Source organism: Oncorhynchus clarkii, chromosome 1 (assembly GCF_045791955.1).
Source record: "Oncorhynchus clarkii lewisi isolate Uvic-CL-2024 chromosome 1, UVic_Ocla_1.0, whole genome shotgun sequence".
NCBI classification, from domain to species: domain Eukaryota; kingdom Metazoa; phylum Chordata; class Actinopteri; order Salmoniformes; family Salmonidae; genus Oncorhynchus; species Oncorhynchus clarkii.
Window position 1 is genome coordinate 61,775,548 of NC_092147.1, and position 25,106 is coordinate 61,800,653.

Consider the following 25,106-nt stretch of genomic DNA (forward strand, 5'->3'; position numbering starts at 1 on the left):
AGGTGTGAATGCTGTTTGTGAGGTGGACGAGAGGCACAAACCCTCATTTATCATCTGTTTAGTTTCACCTTTCTAATTTCAACTCTAAAATGCAAATACACAACAACATGATCAAGTTTTCTGAATCGTGAGCTTATTGTCAGATTTTTTTTGTGCCGAGCTAGTCTGTGATTTTGTCTTTAGCTGGTGTAAAATTAATGGCGATACACACTTTCCGTAATCTTGATCTTGGCTCTCCTAGTGGGAGGCAGTGTAGAGAGACTTCATTTAGCACAAGCGTCATCTCTCCCTGTCTGAACCCCGTTGAATATAGCATATCCTTGCTCACTGCACTGGGGCTCAGGGTCCCGCTGTTCCTGGAACTCTCTTCGGGTGCACAAGTTGGAAAAATATCTAAGTTAGGGTTGGATTATAGGAGCTATGTTTCTGTAAGGAGGGCAGAGTGTAAAAGATCATGTGTGAGAGAGAGAGAGCACCATTTTCTTTACCCCGTGTTTATAAGAACAAACCCACCATGGCTAAATTCAGTACCTATCAATTTAACCACAGGGTTGGATGTCTACATCAATCAACATTCGATTGCGGCCGTCTGAAGGACTTCCTGTCTTGTTAGAATCAACAAGGCTGTCAGTCTGAAGGACACTTTCTTTTTCCTTTTTCCAAGATGATGGGTGATACCATTTATTTTTCTGCAAAAATCAAGATTCAATTCACCCCAATATACTTCTAAAGTTGCTGTTGGCAGTGTGCAGAATTATTACTTTCCTTTTTTGTTATCGTATAGTCATATTCAAACCTGAGCAAAGCCATTGAATATGCTCATATGCTCCACCCACTCGTACTGTTTGTGTTATCTGATGAGCCTCACTCTGGGGCTGTTATTGTTGTGGAGCCTCTCTAAACCTGGTCTCAGTGGCAGGCCAACCAGCCAACCAGTACACAGTGCAGTCAGACAGAGGATTAGTCTCACCGCTGATTTGGCCGATTAGGCTCCAGAAACGACATTCTGCTAGACTGTTGGGATGTCCTGGGAGGGCCGTAAGGAGCCGTTATGCTGTTTTACCTCTGCGAGGAGAAGGAGGAGCATGGGGAGGATAATTATGCACGCACGGGCGCTCTGATTGGCTCATTGGTATGGTACTTAAACAGAGAGGGTTTCCTTTTGGGGGAAAACCAGACATGTCTGTTGTGAGGATTCCTATGGAGCTGTGTGATACACTATGTGAATGCATATGTCCACTCTTAGGGGCGTATTTTCAGTCATAAACATCTGAATGATGCTCAGAGGTCCTGCTGAGGAGGCTGTGGTGCATGTTGTTCAGTCAGTGCTAGTCCATATATGGCACGTTTATAGTAGTCCCTTCTAAGACTCACACTGGATCTGAAACCTTTATATATCTCTCTAAAACAATAGAAATAAAGACAGTGAAGTTGTTCTCTTTCTACTCCAACTAAATTCTATGACATAAAAGGAACCACTGATGTTACAATCAGACAGATTCACAATCTACAGATCAAGGCAAGTTCCAAGCAAAGGGGACATTTTAGAGCCATATAGATGGCTCTGAGACATTTTAAACACTTCAGTGGGACCTTTGATCCAGAGAAGTGATAATAAGACATCATGAGGGTGTCATACTGCTTATGACCAGTGATGGAAAAAGTACTAATTTGACACACTTGAGTAAAAGTAAAGATACAGTACCTAATCAAAAATGAGCGAAAGTCACCCAGTAAAATACTACTTGAGTAAAAGTCTAAAAGTATCTGGTTTTAAATGTACTGAAGTACAGTGGTGGACAGGGTACTCAAATGTCATACTTGATTAAAAGTTCAAAGTAAATGCTGTACATAAAATTACTTATTGTCACGCCCTGGTCTAAGTATTTTGTGTTTTTCTTCATGTATTGGGTCAGGCCAGGGTGTGGCATGGGGTTTTTGTATTGTGGTGTGTTTTGTCTTGGGGTGTTGGTGTGTATGTATTGGGATTGTAGCTAGTGGGGTTATCTAGCAAAGTCTATGGCTGTCTGGAGTGGTTCTCAATCAGAGGCAGGTGTTTATCGTTGTCTCTGATTGGGAACCATATTTAGGCAGCCATATTCTTTGAGTTTGTCGTGGGTGATTGTCCTATGTGTCGTTTGTTCCTGTCTCAGTGTTAGTTTACACAAGTATAGGCTGTTTCGGTTTTCGTTAAGTTCTTTGTTTTGTAGTATTTGTTATTGCTTCGTGTTTTACGTTCGTTCATTAAACATGGATCGCAATCTACACGCTGCATTTTGGTCCGACTCTCCTTCACACCTAGAAAACCGTTACACTTATGTTAAGCAAACCAGACAGTACAGTTTTTTAAAGTAACATTTTTATGGACAGCCAGTGGCACACCAACACTGAGACATAATTTACAAATGCAATATTTGTGTTAAGTGAGTCCACCAGATCAGAGGCAGTTAGGGAAGACAACACGTTATATTGCTAGGTGTGTGAATTGGACCATATTGCTGTCCTGCCAGAGCATTCGAATTGTAACGAGTGCTTTTGGGTGTCAGGGAAAATGTATAGGAGTAAAAGTATATATTTTCTTTAGGAGTACAGATACCCTAAAATACTACTTACATTGTACTTTAAAGTATTTTTACTGAAGTACTTTACACCACCGCTTATGACAAGCCTTACAATACATATACATTATTTATTTATTTATTATTAGTTAGGCTGTCTGGTACAAATGTACATCTTAAAGCTGAATTGCAGTATACAGAAGAAAAAAGAAGATAAGTTTGTTTTAAAAAAAAGTAATTCTAGTCTTGACAGCTTCGGACGGATGTTGTCTGCTCTTGGTGAAGGTCTCTATTCTGCTGACAGCCGAGTTGGTGGTTTGATGATGGTGATGTCGGTGCTAGAGTTGGCTCGCCATTCCTGACGTTGTCCTCGGGTCCTCAGCTCTATGTAACCACTGGACCTCTTCTGCAGTAGCGATGTGTACTGCCACTTGTAACCACATAATCATGCATTATACCTGCAGACTTACTGACCTGTGACCCCCTTCTTCTTGTTCCCTGTGCAGTGATGAGGTCACCCACGTGGTGGCAGAGGATAACCAGGCTGGGGCATTGTGGGCGTGGCTACGGGGGAGTGGTCTGAGGGATGTCTCCAGACTGCAGGTGCTGGACATCTCCTGGTTCACGGACAGCATGAGAGAGGGGAGACCTGTCACTGTGGAGACCAGGCACTGTATTCCGGTGAGGGAACCTGTGGTCAGTTTGAGTGTCGGTGGGCATTTCCCCGCTATATGTGTGTGTGTGTTTGCACGTGTGTACATGTGTGTGTTCAATAGAGAGATTATTTTGGAAAACAATTTAAATACTGTATAGATACTGTTATACTGATATAGTATTTTGTAGTTCTGAAAACATACAGACTGGAGCATCAGCATTTGTGGGTTCGATTACAGGCTCATAATGGCCAGAAACAAAGATCTTTCTTCTGAAACTCGTCAGTCTATTCTTGTTCTGAGAAATGAAGGCTATCCCATGTGAGAAATTGTCAAGAAACTGAAGATCTGGTACAACACTGTGTACTACTCCCTTCACAGAACAGCTCAAACTCACTCTAAACAGAATCGAAAGAGGAGTGGGAAGCCCTGGTGCACAACTGAGCAAGAGGACAAGTACATTAGAGTGTCTAGTTTCATTAAATAGTACCCGCAAAACACCAATCTCAACGTCAACAGTGAAGAGGCGACCCCGGGATGCTGGCCTTCTAGGCAGAGTTCCTCTGTCCAGTGTCTGTGTTCTTTTGCCCATCTTAATCTTTTCTTTTGATTGGCCAGTCTGAGATATGGCTTTTTATTTGCAACTCTGCCTAGAAGGCCATCCTCCCGGAGTCGCCTCTTCACTGTTGACGTTGAGACTGGTGTTTTGCGGGTACTATTTAATGAAGCTGCCAGTTGAGGACTTGTCTGTTTCTCAAACTAGACACTCAAATGTAATTGTCCTCTTGCTTGCTCAGTTGTGCACAGGTGCCTCAAAACTCCTCTCCTAGTCTAAAGAAGGCCAGGTTTATTGTTTCTTTAATCAGAACAACAGTTTTTTTTAGCTGTGCTAACATAATTGCAAAAGGGTTTTCTAATGATCAATTAGCCTTTTAAAATGATAAACCTGGATTAGCTAACACAACGTGCCATTGGAACACAGGAGTGATGGTTGCTCATAATGGCCTCTGTACGCCTATGTAGATATTCCATTTAAAAAATCTGCCGTTTCCAGCTACAATAGTCATTTACAACATTAACAATGTCTACACTGTATTTCTGATCAATTTGATGTTATTTTAATGGCCAAAAAGTGTGCTTTAATTTGAAAAAAACAAGGACATTTCTAAGTGACCCCAAACTTTTGAACGGTATTGTATATTTGTTTGTAATGTTGTGAATTGTTAGATACTACTGCACTGTTGGAGCTAGGAACACAAGCATTTCGCTACACCGCAATAACATCTGCTAAATATGTATACGTGACCAATAAAATGTTATTTGAGGTAGTTCATGATGTAGCTAACTAGCAGCGAGCTAGTCTAGTGTTGGCTAGTTAGTTAACTCTATCTAGTTAATGTTAGCTTCTCTGGTGTTTTTGTTAGGCCTACCAACTAGGCTAGCTAGCTAACTAGTTACCATCTACAGAATAGACCTTCCGTGCAATCTGTTGAGATTTTTTTGGGATAAGTTAGCATGCTAGCTAGCTAACTCGTTTTTTAACCATCTAGACTACTACTCACCACCACTAGAATAGTTATTTTTTATGTTACTGAGTAGGCATATCTTTGTTTAATCTAATTATTAACCAATTTATTAATCTAACTAAAAAAATACTTCCAATTTTGTAAGAAATGTAAGGTCTTTTTACATTGTAATAAAGTTGATTAAAGGAAAAGGTCATCTTTTGTTTGAAGGTATTTTTACTTGGTCATGAGTAGTAAGTAATTATATAGAAATAGGTCACAGGAAAATGGTAAATTAGACTTCAATTTCAATAGCCCAATCCTGTTACAAGTGACTACCTTGTACTTATGCAGATATTGCAGATACGTACTCTGTGTTGTATTAGTGTGTTTATTTTCTCACTTGGATGGCGCTTTTAGAAGCCGGCGATTAGTTTGTCAGGATGGGTAACATACTTTGTAGGTACACAATAGTTACAAGTAAATACCCTTCAAGATACACTTCATTTTAACTAGAAAAATGCCTTGTAACACCTAGTAATTACATTGTACTTATGCAGATATTACATGTGCTCTGTGGTGTACTGGTGTATTTATCCTCCCACTTGGATGCTGCTTCCGGAAGCATTAAAATAATGGCCAGGGTTGTCACGATGGGTAATGTACTATTTACAGTAAGTACATATTAAGTACTGTAAGTACCCCTCAAGATACAGTTAATTTTAACTAGCTAAATTCTTTAACACTAGTAATTATGCAGATTTTGCATGTACTCTGTGGTGCACTTGTGTGTTTATCATCCCAGTTGAGGATGACACACACTTAAGGATGACACCAGTATGGTAGACCCCAGTCAGTGAGGTTGACCTATATCATTTTTAGTTTTTTAAAGATTTTTGCATTTTACCCCCTTCTCCCAAATTTCTATCTTGTCTCATCGCTGCAACTCCCCAATGGGCTCGGGAGATGAAGGTCAAGTCATGCATCCCACGAAACATGACCCGCCAAACCTTGCTTCTTAATACCCGCCCGCTTATCTCGGAAGCCAGCCGCACCAATGTGTCAGAGGAAACACAGTTCACCTGACTACTGAGGTCAGCCTGCAGGCGCCCGGACCGCCACAAGGAGTCATTAGAGCTCGGTGAGCCAAGTAAAGTCCCCCCGGCCAAACCCTCCGACGCTGGGCCAATTGTGCGAGCCACCCTATGGGACTCCCGATCACGGCCGGTGGTCATACATTCTGGGATCGAACCCAGGTCTGTAGTGACGCCTCTAGCACTGCGATGCAGTGCCTTAGACTGTTGCACTACTCGGGAAGCCAGGTGGACCTATATGTTATAGGTTTTGTAACTCAGATGGTACGCTTTTTGGGGGCAAATGCTAGCAACAAAATTCTGTGGGAATTTGAAGAGTGTGCATTCCCGGGTAGGTAATTATAGCCTATGTAATCTTGGGACACCCAGTGCATCTATACACAAGAGGTTACAACCTTGTGATAGTTGATACTGAATTGGATGCAGCTGAGAAGAAAAACAACACTAAATTGGTGAATTTAGTGCAAACTTCCCTTTTTTGGAAAAACGAGGCTTCGTGCTATGGATCATCACTGGAGGCTTCGTGCCATGGATCATCACTGGAGGCTTCGTGCCATGGATCATCACTGGAGGCTTCGTGCCATGGATCATCACTGGAGGCTTCGTGCCATGGATCATCACTGGAGGCTTCGTGCCATGGATCATCACTGGAGGCTTCGTGCCATGGATCATCACTGGAGGCTTTGTGCCATGGATCATCACTGGATTGAGGAGACGTACAGGAGGCCTGGTGAGTGGAGCTGCCACAGGGCTCACCAGGCTGAGGAGACCTACTGGAGGCCTGGTTCTGGGAGATGGCACAGGACTCACCAGGTTGGGGAGACATACAGGAGGCCTGGTTCTGGGAGCAGGCACAGGACTCACCAGGCTGGGGAGACATACATGAGGCCTGGTTCTGGGAGCAGGCACAGAACTCACCGGGCCGTGGAGGCGCACTGGAGGTCTCAAGCGTAGAGCCGGCCCAACCCGTCCTGGCTGGAGGGTTCGTTTCGCCCGGCAAATGTGGGGCGCTAGCACAGGAAGCACTAGGTTGTGCAGGGGCACTGGAGACACAGTGCGCAGAGCCGGCGCAGGATATCCTGGGCCGTAGAGACGCACTGGATGCCAGATGCGCTGAGCCGGCACCCTTCGTCCTGGCTGGATGCCCACTCTAGCCCGGCAGATGCGGGGAGCTGGAATATAGTGCACAGGGCTATGAGTGCGCACTGGAGACACTGTGGGCTCCACCGCATAACACGGTGCCTGACCAATACCACGCTCCCTACGGTAAGCACGAGGAGTTGGCTCAGGTCTTCAATCTGACTCAGCCAATTTCCTCGTGTGCCACCCCTCAAAATGTTTTTGGAGTGGACTCCCGGTCTTTCATGCCAGCCGTGACCCTGCGTAATCCTGGGCCCTTTTACTCGCTGCCTCCGCCTTCCTCACTGCTTCCACCTGCTCCCACAGCAGGCGATCCTTTCCCACCAGGATCTCCTCCCACGTCCAGGATCCTTTCCCATTCAGGATGTCCTCCCATGTCCAGTCCTCTTTACCACGCTGCTTGGTCCGTTTGTGATGGGTAGTTCTGTCACAATCGTCTTCAGGGAAATGACTGGACCAAGGTGCAGCGTGGTAAGTGTATATTTCTTTTTACCAGATAATGTCGCCAACAAAAACAAGACACAACAAAAACGAACTAGGGCTATGCAGGCCACTAACACAGACCCACAACTAAGGTAACAAAACAGGCTATCTAAGTATGTTTCCCAATCAGAGACAACGATAGACAGCTGTCCCTGATTGAGAACCATACCCGGCCAAACCATAGAAACAGAAAACATCGAAATAAAGAAACTAGAATGCCTACCCTAGTGACACCCTGGCCTAACCAAAATAGAGAATAAAAGCCTCTCTATGGCCAGGGCATTACAAATGTACTGTAGCTAACAACACAACAATCTGTCCTAGTTTGCCATTATGAAAATCGAATTTAACAATGCCAATAATGTTTTCAATTCGACTTTTGCATTCAAAAGCAGCTCAAACTAAGAATGAACTATAGTCATTGAATTATACAGTAAGTTATAGGAAAATAATGCATGCTCAGGAAGGCCCTTCAAGCCAATCAGAAACAAGTAGTTTGTTTGGTTACCACTTGCTAGCTACTTCAGTGGATGTTGAACACATTTCTAGTGGCAAATGTGTTAAATTATAGCCAAGGTATAAAAAAAGAAAATAAAAAAGGATAATCAATGAGGGGGCTATGTGTTCTATGGAAAATAATGACTATCCCTTACAAATCCCCATGGCTGCCATGGGCGGCCCTCCCCCGCCCTCCTTTCGGAAAAGCTGACCATGACTCCATTTTGTTGCTCCCTGCCTACAGACAGAAACTAAAACAAGAAGCTCAGTCGCTCAGGTCTGTTCAACGCTGGTCCGACCAATCTGATTCCACGCTTCAAGACTTAACCCCTCGGCTACCTGCCACCCTGGCCATTGTCAGGCCTCTACATTGCCATGGCAATTCAGAATGAAATCACACAAGCACACACAGTAAATTATGTAGAATTTGGAATGTTTGATTGGTTGGAACTCAGTTTTGTGGTAACAACCTCAAGACCAGGCATGCAACTTGTTTCTGCTATCTGAGATTATCCATTTGTCAAAAATAGCCATCTACGTTGAGCGAATTGACCAGTATATACTGTGGAGGGGACAGGGACAACAGTATTTTCCTGGCCTGAAAGTCTCCCCCCCACAGAATCCCACCTCAACCCCCCCAAGCCCACTCTCTCAGGTATCCTCTGCTACAGGGATGGGAGGCAGGTGTGCACAGTATGTGCCTCTCTACCTACTGTACCCCACTATCTACACTGTTAACCTATTCATTATCTGAGTAGAAAACCTCAAATCTTGCCATGGCTTCATGTTTTCCAGCCTGCTACCTCTACCTGGCGTGATGTACCAGCGCAGGCGAGGCCCAGTCTCTCTCTGAGATATCCAGTTATAAAAGCACTGGGAAGGCCGGTGCAGACCGATACAGTAACTCAGATCTGGTACTATTACAACCAGCTCCTCACCTGCTTCTACAACCAGCTTCCCACCTCCTCAAAGGAGATGAGGCGCATCGCCAAGTTTTACAAGAGTCTCGTATGAGTCATCCAGCAGTGGAAGAGAACAGCTTGGGTTCAGTGTGCGGATGAGGTAGTGGAATATCTACAGGGCAGGCAGCGGGTGAGCTCGGATGACCAGGAGGTGTTGGAACTGGTTAAGGACATGGGCCTCCTGTCTTTTTCAGACTAGTCACCTAGCTCACAATGATTGAGGCTAGCAAATTGGTAGGCCAAATACGTTCGATAAGTGTAAGTTGGACACACACACACATGCATGCACACACGCACACACAGAGTTAAATATGAATAGTATTATTATATTATCAGTAAATTAATTAGAGTTTAACTGTACCTACTGTGATGTACATTTAGTTTTTGTGTGTGTGTGTGTGTGGAGAGTGCAATGGCCATGGACTGAGCAGTATATGGTGCTGTAAACTGTAAAGGGAGGTTTTTATTAATGAACATAATAAGGGGAACTAATCAGTTATGATTTTAAATATGCAACAGAACAAAAATGTTAATTTATGGTAGACTGCAGATATAGAGATGAATGGCCTGTAAAGTCCATGAATGAATGATGGGCACTAGAATCATAGATATGACAAGGACAGGCGAACAATACAATGTGACCTTGAACATACTGAGTCCATTTTCTCAACGACATTTGCAATACTAATTACCATATGGCAAGACTTGACAAGTCAGTATGTCAAATCTATTGTTGATGCTCAGCAAATGAGTAATACAAGATAAATCCTTTATCCAAAGTTCAATGCTATATCAATATTAAATGCTAACATCTGTCAAATGGGAGCTTTATTGTGTGTGTGCATGTGCGCGTACGTGTGTGTGTGTGTGTGTGTGCGTGTGTGTCTGTCAAATATACCTACCAGAGAGGAATTGTAGACGAGAACACATTTACCTTTCTATAGCCTACGCTCACATTATCACATTTCAGTTTGCTTGACAGCAGCAGAAGGATCCCCCATAATGCTTTTGTGTGCCAAATAGACCCATCAGCTCGGCGCTCGCCGCTAACCAACACACAGACAGATTTGTTTCTCCTGGATGGCACTGTGGGAGCCTCCGCAACATATGGGCCTAAAATAAAGAAATATGCTGCCTGGTTTAGATGGACAGTCTATCTCTCTACCCTCAGTGGGGAAAACAGAGACAGACGTTCTTCCCTTCTTCCCACCATCCCTGGGTTCAAATAACATTTGAAATCACTTCAAATACTTTAGCTGGGCTGGGCTTGACTCAGATTGCCTGGCGCAGTGCAACCAATATAAAAGTCCCAAAAGTGCAAACCCCGCCCATCTGGCAAAGGCTAAACCAAACGCTGAAAATATTTGAAATATTTCAGATGGTTTTTAAACCCAGGTCCACTTCCTACCAACCTCAGCACAACAGTGTTCAAAAGAATGGCTCTCTGACAGCGTTGTGCAGAGTTATGACAACAAGCGTGTGCCTGAGTTATACAACAACAGATATGAACATGCGTATTTCCCATTCCTGAGCACCCATTCGTGCTAGTCCATATGACATGCTAAAATGTGGCCCATCAATAGATGTATTTTGCCTATGTCATTTAAGCAGCTGAGCTAATGATGCAATGTTGACATTTATCAGCCTTTCTCCTAAGGTAACCACAGGGCTCTTTTACTGCTTCTCCTGTGATGTATCCCTTTTCTATATACAACAAGGCAATGGACTGTGGCATTTATGTGTGCCGTACTTCCAATAGATTGTTTTTTATGAGTTATAAATCTAATTTAAGAGCCTTGTGAAGAGACACAATATTCGCAGAGCTGGCTTCGCTAACACATTTGCCTCAGGCTCTTCCTTCCACTCTAAAAACGTTATGTGTTTTACAACCAGAAATATTCCACCTTGTACCCTAAATGCTGCTACTATGGAGAAATACACGTTTTAAAAACCCATTGAAATGTACTATTTCCATTGGTTACTTACCAGCATGCATACAATGGGCTACAGAGGCTGTTTTGCGTAAGTTGAATGGGATGTGGAATAGGTGGTAGGCTGGTGAGAACAAGGAGTGAGGAGGCAGTGTGCAATAGATTGTGGGAATGATTGCTGGATCGGAGAGAGATGTGTCAGGCCTGGGAACACAGACATGTGTTGTCCCTGTGCGGTGGCTGTCATCAATCTTCTCTTAAGAAGGGCTAGTGCCCCCCGTAGGAGTGGTGGCCTCTGTGACCCCTAACCCTGATCGGTAGTCCGTGAGGAATTCATTAACCTGCCTGAACACACCTCTCCGTCTGTGTGTATACAATTAACCTGAACAGACAGTATAGACACACACACAGACCCGTCTGCTCGCCCGCACCCATGCAAGCAAGCAGTCAGGAACGCACGCACGCACTGCATGTGTATGTGCTTGTGTTCCTGCCCGCTTGCTTTTATGGGTGCGGGCGAGCAGGCTGGCCTGTGCATGCTTGTGTGTGTGTCTACAGATACAGACAGGGGCTGTCTGTTCAGGTTAATTGTATTCACACAGACGGAGAGGTGTGTTCATTCCACACACACACACAGTTAGTCTGAGGAGCGGGCATCTGGGGTCCAGCATCACTCACCTCTCCCACTAGCAGCAGATGTGAAAGGGTCGAGACCGTGGAGCATAGGTGTCCAACTTTATAAATTCAGCAGACTTTTAAATGTGGACATTTAATCAATAGATCCTCTCTGAGTTTAGCAGGAAGTGAGCCTTGGGGAGAGAAGGGCAGAAGGGAGTGTACAACATGGAAGTCTGTTAGAGCTGGATACATTATAGGCCTGTATAATAACTAAACCCAATTGTATCATGCCTACCTCCAACTCCCTGTGCATACTTTTTTTTTTTTTTTTAAGTATGTTCTATTCTGATCTGTGTAAGAGAGGAAAAGGTACGTTTCACGTTCGATTGGCAGAAAATCTGGTGCCATGAAATATATTCAGAGCTATTCAACACTTTTTAAGAACATTAGAGACTTCTGGTAAGGGAAGAACTGATGAACATTTCGAGAGCTTGGGACTTAAAGGTTCCTGAGTTATTGACATAGCCTTGTTCTGTTCAATGTTCTCTACCTAATGTATATAGTACTCTAAATACCCCAATTTAATTTTGTTGAGTTCAAGAGTACAATATAAAAATTGCTGACACCATTCAAACCTATAAGGGTTTGGAACTTTAAAGCCAATTATCTGAGAATGATCTTTTTGCAGATTTAGATTTTTTTTTTACAATTTTGATTGATTTAACCCTCCCAATGTGGGAGTCCTGGAGAGATGCCAAGCACTTTTTCATTGTCTTCGTCTTAACACCCCTGTTCCTTCTTTAAAAGTCTCTGTCAACATGGCATGGTGACATGACCTCCCTACAATTCTCATCTGTGTCACAGTATACCCAAACTGCCTGAAAATACCATGGGTAATTTTCACAGACACAATGTTCCATTGTAGATGTCTAATTGTCTACGAGAACATTAACATTTCATCTGTAATCCTTTTGAAATATTACAATTGAGCAATTTCTTCTGTCGGACTGAAAATGCAATTTACAAATGGCAAATTGGATTATGGGTTTGCAGAATTCTTGATGTGTTACAGGTTAGCTGGAGTAATGGATTTGGATACCACCAGACTGTGTGATGAGTGTCATTAGACTGTTGCCCTGGTGATGTGGGGACTGGTGTATTCTCAACCTCTTTTATTGCTGTTCTGCTTTCAGAACCCAGAACGAACTCACATAACTTTTGAAACCCACTTTTGGCACATTTTCTATGATCCAGAATCTCTTCAACTGTGATTTTTCATTTGATTGCTGGTGAATATGACTCCCACGGATACTTTTTGCAATGAATTCAAATCTACTGTATTTTTGTTTTTGTATACAGGATACTTCATCCACAGTGACAGAATGTTCTCCACCCACTGCTGCTGCCAACGTTTCTCAATACGCATGTCTGAGACGGACAACCACGGAAAATCACAACAAGATATTCACGGTAAGGAAAAACAACATATACAATCAGCCTTTGTTAAGCTATTCCACCTTTATTGCTGCTACAAAGAATATATCCTAGTAAATACTACAGTATCTTATTTGCATATACCCTGCCCGTTCCCCTCCCCATATCGCAATTTATGCCACCATTAAGGGAGAAACCTACATGCCAAGTATATACCATATAGTGTTGTGTTCCCTACAGGTTATAGAAAAGAGCAGAAGCTCTGAACATTTAGTTCAGTTTATGAAAGGAGAAAGCCTGAACAATTTATTCGGACCCCAGTCCTGCCTGCCTGCCTGCCTGTGTCTGTCTGCCTGCCTGCCTGCCTGCCTGCCTGTCTGCCTGCCTGCCTGCCTGTCTGTCTGTCTGTCTGTCTGTCTGTCTGTCTGTCTGTCTGTCTCTGGTCTGGTCTGGTCTGGTCTGGTCTGGTCTTGTCTGGTCTTGTCTTGTCTTGTCTTGTCTTGTCTTGTCTTGTCTTGTCTTGTCTTGTCTTGTCTTGTCTTGTCTTGTCTTGTCTTGTCTTGTCTTGTCTTGTCTTGTCTTGTCTTGTCTTGTCTTGTCTTGTCTGGTCTGGTCTGGTCTGGTCTGGTCTGGTCTGGTCTGGTCTGGTCTGGTCTGGTCTGGTTAGTTATGGAAAATTTGCTCTGTTAGTATTTTTCCAGTAGGTTTCTTGAAGGTGAAAGCTTCCACTTCTATTTCAAAGATAATAAAACAGGAACGCTATACTAAATGCTACATATTGTCTGCAAAAACACAACATTAATTACTACAGTATATACTATAGTTTTATTTTACTATATTATTTATACCAGTTAACTATAAATACTACAGTATAATAGATTATACTACAGCATCAGTATTCATTGTAGTGTTTCCGCATTAACAGTGGTAGTCCACAAAAACACTACAGTGAATACTATAGTATTTAGTCTTTTTTTATGTGGGTCTGCCTTGCTTCACATACCAATGCACTGACTCTGGCCCCCATCAGATACATTAACCTACAAATGAGAAGCATCTGCAGGTATGTCATGATGAAGGCACAACAGCTGAGGTGCCCGCAAGGGCTGGAAAGGACTGACCCTTATGCTGGGCATGCCACACTGATATGGGCAGTGGATGTGTCGCTTCTCACCAACAATGATGGATCTTTCTCCATGCCATTGGGCAGCTAGTGGCCAACGCCAACACCAGGGGAAGGGGGATGGGGCGGGGGATGGGGGGGTGTTGATAGCACACGTTTTCAGACTGGCTGTGATAGAGGGTAATACTGCAGCTTGCCATTGCACTGTGTGCGGTAATGTTTAGCTGCACAACAACAATGCCGCTTCTCACAAACAATATTAAAAAAGAAGTTTCCCGATAAATCTCACGGACAGTATTTAATACTCGCTGCCAGTGTGTAATATAGTCTTTATGTGCACTGTGAGGGCTGTTTTGCTGACAGTCCAAGGTGATCAAAAGCACCTTTAAAGAATAGTCAGAGTTAGGGAATACATTTGAGAGATATTGCATGGAAGCATATTGTATCTGATTCTTCCGCTGATGCGATTCCAAACTTCCAGTTGGGGCTGTGTGTGTGGGAGGTTGGTGGCTTGGTGATGATGAGTTCCTCCAAGCCTTATAAAGCAGAGCTTACTCGGAGCCTATGGAGACATCTGTTTCATAATGAGTTTCACTTCTCCCTCACTGACTACACATGCACACTCTCACACTTGCAGACATGCATGTAAGAACGCAGGCATTTTCATGTGACACACACACACACATACACACACGCGCGCGTCAACTGGGTGTGGTGCTCGGTTCCCCTTCTCCTGTTCCTTTCCACCGCATTAGCTCTCTAATCACCTGGCTGATGATTCCCTCATTATTCTCCTTCAACATACATCACTCACCAGTGTTATTGGTGCTAATAAATGTCAGTTCAACCTGTGGCTGTGGAGGTGAGATACAGGTAATTAAACTAAATCCTAATATCCCGAGAGATGTTGAGCTTTTAGATGTCAATTCTGCTGTTATGGCTTTGATCATCAGTAGGGTTTAAGACCAGGGAGGTCTGGTGAAATATCAAAGATCATGAATGAACGACAAAACGTCATCACCTGAGGGGTTTCTATACAGGGAGCAACACAGCTAAAAATGTGGAGATAATATTCTGTTTAATTTGCTGTAAATTCAATGTATACAGTATGAAAAGCACACTATCCCTGCAAACGTTCAACATATAAGAGAAAACTGGTGGGTGAGTGTGTGTGTATGTGTACCTGTCATCAGGCCTGTGTAAATGCGTCAGACGTACTGTAGGGCAGCTATTCTCAACCGGTGGGTCACGACCCAAATTTAGGTCTTGGGAGGTTTTGAATGGCCATGAATGTCTGAGTAAAAAAAAAATATAATAATAATAATTTTATAACAAATATTCCAGTCTGAACTTAAATGACTAAAAGCAGGTAGAAAAAGTGTGTAGAAATGATTATAAACCTATTTATTTTACACTTTTATAATAAACCTATTTTTTCTTCAATCTGTTTTTTTTTCAATATAGAGTTATTAGCAGTGCTATTTAGCAGATATGGTTGATTTTGTGGTCTCAAACCAGTGTGCTTGACATTCTTCATCAAGAATATGGTAAAAATGGACATTGAAAAAGATGGGACTGGTGTTTCCTTGGTACATACTGACCAATATAGCATTACAAATAATTTTCCAGATAGTATTTTGGCAACAACAAAAAAACGCAATGCAAATATTGGATTGCGACTGAGACAACCTCAACCTGGTTCAATTTGGGTCTCAAGGCAAAACCAGTTGAGAACTACTGCTGTAGGAGATCCGTCAGGTTGAGAGGAAGTGTGAGAGGAAGCAGCCCATGCTGCCATGGGAGGAGCCACAAGGTGTAGGAGGAGGAAGCACTAGGAACCAAGAGGTGTCAGGATCAGGAAAAGAGGATGAGTATGATCTTCCCAACAGCACCCCAGGCAGCTGTCAATCAGCTGACAGAAGCCCCTCCCCAGGGCCACACATTAATTCTCTCTCTCTCTCTCTCTCTAATCTCACTTTTTCAGTCATTACTTCTCTCTCTCCCCCTTGTGTCTTGCGTAGGTTCAATTCAATTCAAGGGGCTTTATTGGCATGCAAAACATATTTCACAAAAGTGAAATAAACAATAAAGAGTGAACAGAAATATTACACTCACAAAAGTTCCAAAAGACATTTAAAATGTCATATTATGTGCGATAAATAAATAAACATAAATATGGGATGTATTTACAATGGTGTTTGTTCTTCACTAGTTGCCCTTTTCTTGTGGCAACAGGTCATAAATCTTGCTGCCGTGATTGCACGCTCTGGTATTTCACACAATATCAAAATTGGGCTTTTCGAAGTCTTTGTCGGTCTGTGTAATCTGAGGGAAACATGTGTCTCTAATATGGTCATACATTTGGCAAGAGGTCAGGAAGTGCAGCTCAGTTCCCACCTCATTTTGTTGGAAGTGTGCACATAGCCTGTCTTCTCTTAAGAGCCAGGTCTGCCTACAGCGACCTTTCTCAATGACAAGGCTATGCTCACTGAGTCTGTACATAGTCAAAGCTTTCTTTCATTTTGGGTCAGTCATATTGGTCAGGTATTCTGCCACTGTGTACTCTCTGTTTAGGGCCAAAAATAGCATTCTAGTTTGCTCAGTGTTTTGTTAATTCTTCCCAATGTGTGAAGTAATTATCTTTTTTGTTTTCTCATTATTTGGTTGGGTCTAATTGTGTTGCGGTCCTGGGGCTCTGTGGGGTCTGTTTCTGTTTGTGAACAGAGCCCCAGGACCAGCTTGCTTAGGATAATTATTCATGCAGTCTCAATTTGGTGTTTGTCCCGTTTTGTGAATTCTTGGATGGTGAGCGGACCCCAGACCTCATAGCCATAAGCCATGGGTTCTATAACTGATTCAAGTATTTTTTGCCAAACCCTAATTGGTATGTCAAATGTTATGTTGCTTTGATGGCATAGAAGGGCCTTCTTGCCTTGTCTCTCAGACCGTTCACAGCTTTGTGAAAGTTACCTGTGGCGCTGATGTTTAGACCGATGTTTGTATGTTTTTTTGTGTGCTCTAGGACAACAGTGTCTAGATGGAATTTGTATTTGTGGTCCTGGCAACTGGACCTTCTTTTGAACGCCATTATTTTTGTCTAACTGAGATTTACTGTCCGGGCCCTGGTCTGACAGAATCTGTGCAGAAGATCTAGGTGCTGCTGTAGGCCTTCCTTGGTTGGGAACAGATCTAGGTGCTGCTGTAGGCCCTCCTTGGTTGGGAACAGATCTAGGTGCTGCTGTAGGCCCTCCTTGGTTGAGAACAGAAGCACCAAATCATCAGCAAACAGTACATAATATTTGACTTCAGATTCTAGTAAGGTGAGGCCGGGTGCTACAGACTGTTCTTAGTGTCCTCGCCAATTTGTTGATATATACACTGCTCAAAAAAACAAAGGGAACACTAAAATAACACATCCTAGGTCTGAATGAATGAAACATTCTTATTAAATACTTTTTTCTTTACATAGTTGAATGTGCTGACAACAAAATCACACAAAAATGATAAATGGAAATCAAATTTATCAACCCATGGAGGACTGGATTTGGAGTCACACTCATAATTAAAGTGGAAAACCACACTACAGGCTGATCCAACTTTGATGTAATGTCCTTAAAACAAGTCAAAATGAGGCTCAGTAGTGTGTGTGGCCTCCACGTGCCTGTATGACCTCCCTACAACGCCTGGGCATGCTCCTGATAAGGTGGCGGATGGTCTCCTAAGGGATCTTCTCCCAGACCTGGACTAAAGCATCTGCCAACTCCTGGACAGTCTGTGGTGCCATTTGGCGTTGGTGGATGGAGCGAGACATGATGTCCCAGATGTGCTCAATTGGATTCAGGTCTGGGGAACGGGCGGGCCAGTCCATAGCATGAATGCCTTCCTCTTGCAGGAACTGCTGACACACTCCAGCCACATGAGCTCTAGCATTGTCTTGCATTAGGAGGAACCCAGGGCCAACCGCACCAGCATATGGTCTCACAAGGGGTCTGAGGATCTCATCTCGGTACCTAACGGCAGTCAGGCAACCTCTGGCGAGCACATGGAGAAATGCCACCCCACACCATGACTGACCCATCGCCAAACCGGTCATGCTGGAGGATGTTGCAGGCAGCAGAACGTTCTCCACAGCGTCTCCAGATTTTCACGTCTGTCACGTGCTCAGTGTGAACCTGCTTTCATCTGTGAAGAGCACAGGGCGCCAGTGGCGAATTTGCCAATCTTGGTGTTCTCTGGCAAATGCCAGACGTCCTGCACGGTGTTGGGCTGTAAGCACAACCCCCACCTGTGGACGTCGGACCCGCATACCACCCTCAGGGAGTCTGTTTCTGACCGTTTGAGCAGACACATGCACATTTGTGGCCTGCTGGAGGTCATTTTGCAGGGCTCTGGCAGTGCTCCTCCTGCTCCTCCTTTCACAAAGGCAGAGGTAGCGGTCATGCTTCTGGGTTGTTGCCCTCCTATGGCCTCCTCCACGTCTCCTGATGTACTGGCCTGTCTCCTGGTAGCGCCTCCATGCTCTGGACACTACGCTGACAGACACAGCAAACCTTCTTGCCACAGCTCGCATTGATGTGCCATCCTGGATGAGCTGCACTACCTGAGCCACTTGTGTGGGTTGCAGAATCAGTCTCATGCTACCACTAGAGTGAAAGCACCGCCAGCATTCAAAAGTGACCAAAACATCAGCCAGGAAGCATAGGAACTGAGAAGTGGTCTGTGGTTATCACCTGCAGAACCACTCCTTTATTGGGAGTGTCTTGCTAATTGCCTATAATTTCCACCTGTTGTCTATTCCATTTGCACAACAGCATGTGAAATGTATTGTCATTCAGTGCTGCTTCCTAAGTGGACAGTTTGATTTCACAGAAGTGTGATTGACTTGGAGTTACGTTGTGTTGTTTAATGATAATGCTGAGGATTTTCCCAAGGTTTCTGCATACCCCACGGTAGTTATTGGGGTCAAATTTCTCTCACTGCCTATGTTGCTGTACTGTAATTTACTCTCTCTCACACACACGCTTGTGCACACGCCCACACACAGAATCTCCTCTCCTGTTCATTCAGGTCTAGCCTACCCCTCATCTCCATCATTCAGTCAATCTTCCTCAGTCATAATTCTACTCCCAGCCTGCCACACACTGATCCAAATATTGACATGTGTGTCCCGGTTGATTGACATGCTACATTAACGACTTTCAAACTGATGGCAACACAGACATCGCTACACACACACACACACACACACACACACACACACACACACACACACACACACACTGGCCTCTGTTACTAATGAGAGGAGAGGAATCGAGGTAGAGAGAGGAAGAGATAAAGGGCTAAAGGTCTTTTGATTTTGTTTCCTTTCATCATACGGCCTCTGGTGATTGTCCAGCATGTCGATAGCAGCATGAAGACAGTCAGTGTGCTTGACTGATCTTCAACTGCATCACCCTGTGTAGGTGCAACTTACACAAACATAGCAAGTACCAAACAGCAGTCTGACTGAATACAACCAGTCCTCACTATGGGCTCTTTCTATCTTGGCTTCGACAGACTCTTGGCCTCTCAGACACATTGGAGACAGTGCTGGGTGGTAAACTGGGATGCTACATCAACTCTGCATGAACTAACTCTCCCTCCAGCCTTTACTTTTCATTAATTAGACCAAAGCAAATTTGCCTGTCCTCCCCAGCGTTGGCTCTGTGCTGGAGGTAGGAAACCTGACAGCTGACAGACTGGCCTCCAAGGGAGATGAGAGGGCCAGGGTGTGTTGGTGCTGCTCATCTGTTCAGGTTGGTTCAGGAGCAGGTCGGGCGCTTTAGGAGCCCGCTGACTGCAGCACAGTCTCTGTACGACTCTGCTGGTTGCAACTCAGCACAGAGCCATCTGTCTCCTCGAGCTCTAGGTGAGACTAAGGTGAGACGTCAGTGAAATGTCAATTAGATGTAGCTGACAAAAGGACCTACTGTAAGCTGTTAGTATGAGTTGGTGAGTATGCTGCTATGAAGTCTTATGTTACTGTACAGTGCTTCTAGTGGACAAACAGAGAAAATATTTTAGCATGAGCCGGTGGGAAAACCCCTCTGTAGGTCTACATTCCTTTAAGTTATTCTACTAGAATCATTGCGCACACCTGGCCCCTATTCCCACTGATTGTATTTTTATTTTTGTGCCCCTTGTTCACCATGGTCTTGTTGATTATTGTTACAATGTCCGTTGGTGCGTGTGAGTACCTGTGCTGGGTGTTTTGGGCTTTCGCCCCTTGTGGATTGCACAGATGATTATGGGTCTCATCCCATGCGTTAATCATTGTGCGTGTGTGTTATTTATTCGAGGTGCTCCTCGCTCTTTTGTTTTGGGTATCTACCCTGTGTTTTGTTATGTGTTTGTTTGGTCTTCACCCCCAAATGCCTTTACACGGCACACCGTATATTGGGATGAATAAAAAAAACGATTACGCATTCCTGCACCTGTCTCCTGATCCTTCGTACCAACGTGACAAGGTGTAAAACTGTACAGTAAAATTCTTATCTTAAGAGCTCTTTGCAATGCAGTGATAATGATAGTATAGATAATAATAGAAAATATAATAAAATATACAAATAAAAACGACACAAACTATGATGTGAGTTAAAGAAACACGAGAAGTATATCCAGGTCAGTGCCAGTACATTATTCAATGTGCAGGGGTACTGGAGTGGTTGAGGTGGGTTTATGCATTAAATGTGACTGGTAGTAGAATATACATGTAAACAGGAGTAATAGTGACCAGTAGTGGTATAAATAAATAGTGGTAATGGCAATCAATAATAATGGACAGCAACATAATGGAGTAATACATCTCATGAATAATCATTTTAGCAGCCGCGTAGGTTGTGTGGATGGGTATACTTAGTGTGGATAGTCTGTGGGAGAGGGAGACCAGTGGTTGTTCGCCATTTAACAGTCTTAAGGCCAGGGGATAGAAGCTGTTTAGGAGTCTTTGTCTGAGCCTTCATGCACCGGTACCACCTGCAGGATGGGAGCTTGGAGAACAGTGCATGTCTCGGGTGGCTGAAGTCTTAGGCAATTTTTCGGGCCTTTCATGAGCTACAGGAAACAGAGGGGGGTGCACTCCCCCATCCACATCGATGGGGCAGCAGTGGAGAGGGCCAAGAGCTTCAAGTTCCTCTGTCCACATCACTGAGGACTTAACATGGTCCTCTCACACCAGAACTGTCGTGAAGAAGGCACGGCAATGCCCCTTTTCCCTCAGGAGGCTGAAACTATTTGACATGGCCCCTCAGATCCTCAGGAACTTTTACAGCTGCACCATTGAGAGCATCCTGACTGGTTGTAACACCGTCTGGTATGGCAACTGCAAGGCACCCGACCACAAGACGCTACAGATAATGATGAATACGGCCCAATACATGACTGGGGCCAAGCGCCGTGCCATCCAGTACCTCTACACCAGGTGGTGTTATAGGAAGGCCCAAACAATTGTCAGACTCCAGCCACCCAAGCCATAGATTGCTCTCTCTGTTACCACATGGCAAGCTGTACCAGTGCACAAAGTCTGGAAACAACAGGACCCTGAACAGCTTCTACATAAGACTGCTAAACAAGACCGCTAAATAGTTCATGAAATGGCTATCCGGTCTAACTACATTAACACTTTTTTTGCACTAAGACCAAGAAGGCAGAATCACTTTCCTTTAATGCATCCATAACGGAAAGAAAATGGCCTTTTATTAATGTGTACGCTTGTGTGAAAGGTAACGACCTGGCTTTACGGATTTGACTGGTTTATGACTCAATGACACCACCCCCTGTTAGAGGGGAATAAAGCAGCCCAAGAGTTAACACACAGAAACGTTGTTGACACAGAGGAGAAAATTAACATTGGGATGGAAATGGGGATGTACATAGGGATACTTCTCAAAGGTACAATGAATATTCACATACAGGCTACAAATCAAATACCCTTTTATGGTCGCATACACGTGTGTGGCAGATGTTATTGTGGGTGAGGCAAAATGCTTGTGTTCTTAGTTCCAACAGTGCAGCAATATCTAACAATGCACAACAATACATACAAATCTAAAAGTAAAAGAAAAAATAGAAATATTTAGACGAGCAATGTCGGTGTCCGGAGTATAAATATGTGGTGTGATGTACATACAGTGCCTTGCGAAAGTATTCGGCCCCCTTGAACTTTGCGACCTTTTGCCACATTTCAGGCTTCAAACATAAAGATATAAAACTGTATTTTTTTGTGAAGAATCAACAACAAGTGGGACACAATCATGAAGTGGAACGACATTTATTGGATATTTCAAACTTTTTTAACAAATCAAAAACTGAAAAATTGGGCGTGCAAAATTATTCAGCCCCTTTACTTTCAGTGCAGCAAACTCTCTCCAGAAGTTCAGTGAGGATCTCTGAATGATCCAATGTTGACCTAAATGACTAATGATGATAAATACAATCCACCTGTGTGTAATCAAGTCTCTGTATAAATGCACCTGCACTGTGATAGTCTCAGAGGTCCGTTAATAGCGCAGAGAGCATCATGAAGAACAAGGAACACACCAGGCAGGTCCGAGATACTGTTGTGAAGAAGTTTAAAGCCGGATTTGGATACAAAAATATTTCCCAAGCTTTAAACATCCCAAGGAGCACTGTGCAAGCGATAATATTGAAATGGAAGGAGTATCAGACCACTGCAAATCTACCAAGACCTGGCCGTCCCTCTAAACTTTCAGCTCATACAAGGAGAAGACTGATCAGAGATGCAGCCAAGAGGCCCATGATCACTCTGGATGAACTGCAGAGATCTACAGCTGAGGTGGGAGACTCTGTCCATAGGACAACAATCAGTCGTATATTGCACAAATCTGGCCTTTATGGAAGAGTGGCAAGAAGAAAGCCATTTCTTAAAGATATCCATAAAAAGTGTCGTTTAAAGTTTGCCACAAGACACCTGGGAGACACACCAAACATGTGGAAGAAGGTGCTCTGGTCAGATGAAACCAAAATTGAACTTTTTGGCAACAATGCAAAACGTTATGTTTGGCGTAAAAGCAACACAGCTGAACACACCATCCCCACTGTCAAACATGGTGGTGGCAGCATCATGGTTTGGGCCTGCTTTTCTTCAGCAGGGACAGGGAAGATGGTTAAAATTGATGGGAAGATGGATGGAGCCAAATACAGGACCATTCTGGAAGAAAACCTGATGGAGTCTGCAAAAGACCTGAGACTGGGACGGAGATTTGTCTTCCAACAAGACAATGATCCAAAACATAAAGCAAAATCTACAATGGAATGGTTCAAAAATAAACATATCCAGGTGTTAGAATGGCCAAGTCAAAGTCCAGACCTGAATCCAATCGAGAATCTGTGGAAAGAACTGAAAACTGCTGTTCACAAATGTTCTCCATCCAACCTCACTGAGCTCGAGCTGTTTTGCAAGGAGGAATGGGAAAAAATTTCGGTCTCTCGATGTGCAAAACTGATAGAGACATACCCCAAGCGACTTACAGCTGTAATCACAGCAAAAGGTGGCGCTACAAAGTATTAACTTAAGGGGGCTGAATAATTTTGCACGCCCAATTTTTCTGTTTTTGATTTGTTAAAAAAGTTTGAAATATCCAATAAATGTCGTTCCACTTCATGATTATGTCCCACTTGTTGTTGATTCTTCACAAAAAAATACAGTTTTATATCTTTATGTTTGAAGCCTGAAATGTGGCAAAAGGTCGCAAAGTTCAAGGGGGCCGAATACTTTCGCAAGGCACTGTACATTATGGACAGTATGTGGATAGAATACAGTACATAGTATACCTGAAGAATACATGGGTAGAATAGCATATGTACAGAATATTGACTAGAGTACAGCGTACAGTATACATATGCAATAGGTAAAGCAGTATGCAAACATTATCCAAGTGACCAGTGTTCCATCTCTATGTAGATAGGGTAGCAGCCTCTAAGGTGCGGGGATAAGACACATTTCTTCAGCCTCCTGAGGTCGACGAGGCGCTGTTGTGCCTTCTTCACCACACTCTGTATGGGTGGAGCATTTCAGATCGATGTGAAAGAACGTGAAACTTTTCACCCTCTCCCCTGCGGCCTCGCCGACGGCGATGTGGATGGGTGCGTGCTCTCTCTGCTGTCTCTTGAAGTCCACGGTCAACTCCTTTGTTTTGTTGATGTTGAGGGAGAGGTTATTTTCTTGGCACCACTCCGCCAGGGCCCTCACCTCCTCCTCGTAGGCTGTATGTTGGTCAAATATCTTTGGTGTTGGCAGAGCAGAGTAGTGAATGGACATGAATGAGCTATACCCATGTCATGTAATGGTATAGAACTATAATGGCAACATATGATAATACATTGCAGCAATAAACACTAGGCTATTACAGAGCAATACTCGATAGCAAGGACCGTACCTAAGGACTGTATCTAAGCATACATTACATAGTAGAGTAGGCTAATGACTAGCATTGTTTGCTAACAAGGAATAAACAACGGCAGTGTGAGAAGGGACTGTATTTACATGACGGTAAGTTACCTAACGCCGAGCTACAAGTAAAGGAGACAGCAAACATACACAACATAATATAACAATTACGATGACTACTTATAGATGCATACAAAGCCAAGTTAAACAGCAACTACAACTTACTTTGTGTTCACGCATCCCATGCATATAACTCCACCCATGATAACACTGTCAGAATCAGGGCAATATTTATGCCCTTGCGGGAGCATGCTATGGGCCTGTCTGGCCTGTGCAGGGCTAGCTATGAGCATCTGACTAATCAGATAATGTGTGATCGGTGCATGGACAGAGTGTGGAGTGCATGGGGAGAGTCTGATTGGCTGAAACCACGAGCTGGGGGTGATCGATTTCTCTCACATGAGGGGGAGCTAGACTGCGAGATATAAACAACAACACACACACTGGAAATGAGTCCCACAGCGCCCTCGGAAGGGGGATTCTGTAACAGATAGAATGAACTGAATTCCATCAGGTTGTTGGGACAGACATGAATGCCATTTTGGACATGCGAGACAAATCTAATAAGAACAACTACAATCCACATACAACCAAGGCTCT

The 25,106-nt window shown here is 43.7% G+C and overlaps 1 protein-coding gene across 1 annotated transcript in view; it reads left to right on the forward strand.

The window, feature by feature from the left end:
* Nucleotides 1–1,051: 1,051 nt before the first annotated feature.
* The window catches only part of LOC139407487 (DNA nucleotidylexotransferase-like), a 138,336-nt gene continuing 114,281 nt past the window's right edge, over nt 1,052–25,106 (forward strand). The window contains exons 1-3 of the mRNA XM_071151314.1: nt 1,052–1,137; nt 3,065–3,239; nt 12,802–12,912. Of these exons, the coding sequence (XP_071007415.1) occupies nt 1,052–1,137; nt 3,065–3,239; nt 12,802–12,912 (372 nt within the window). The remainder of the gene's footprint in view (nt 1,138–3,064; nt 3,240–12,801; nt 12,913–25,106) is intronic.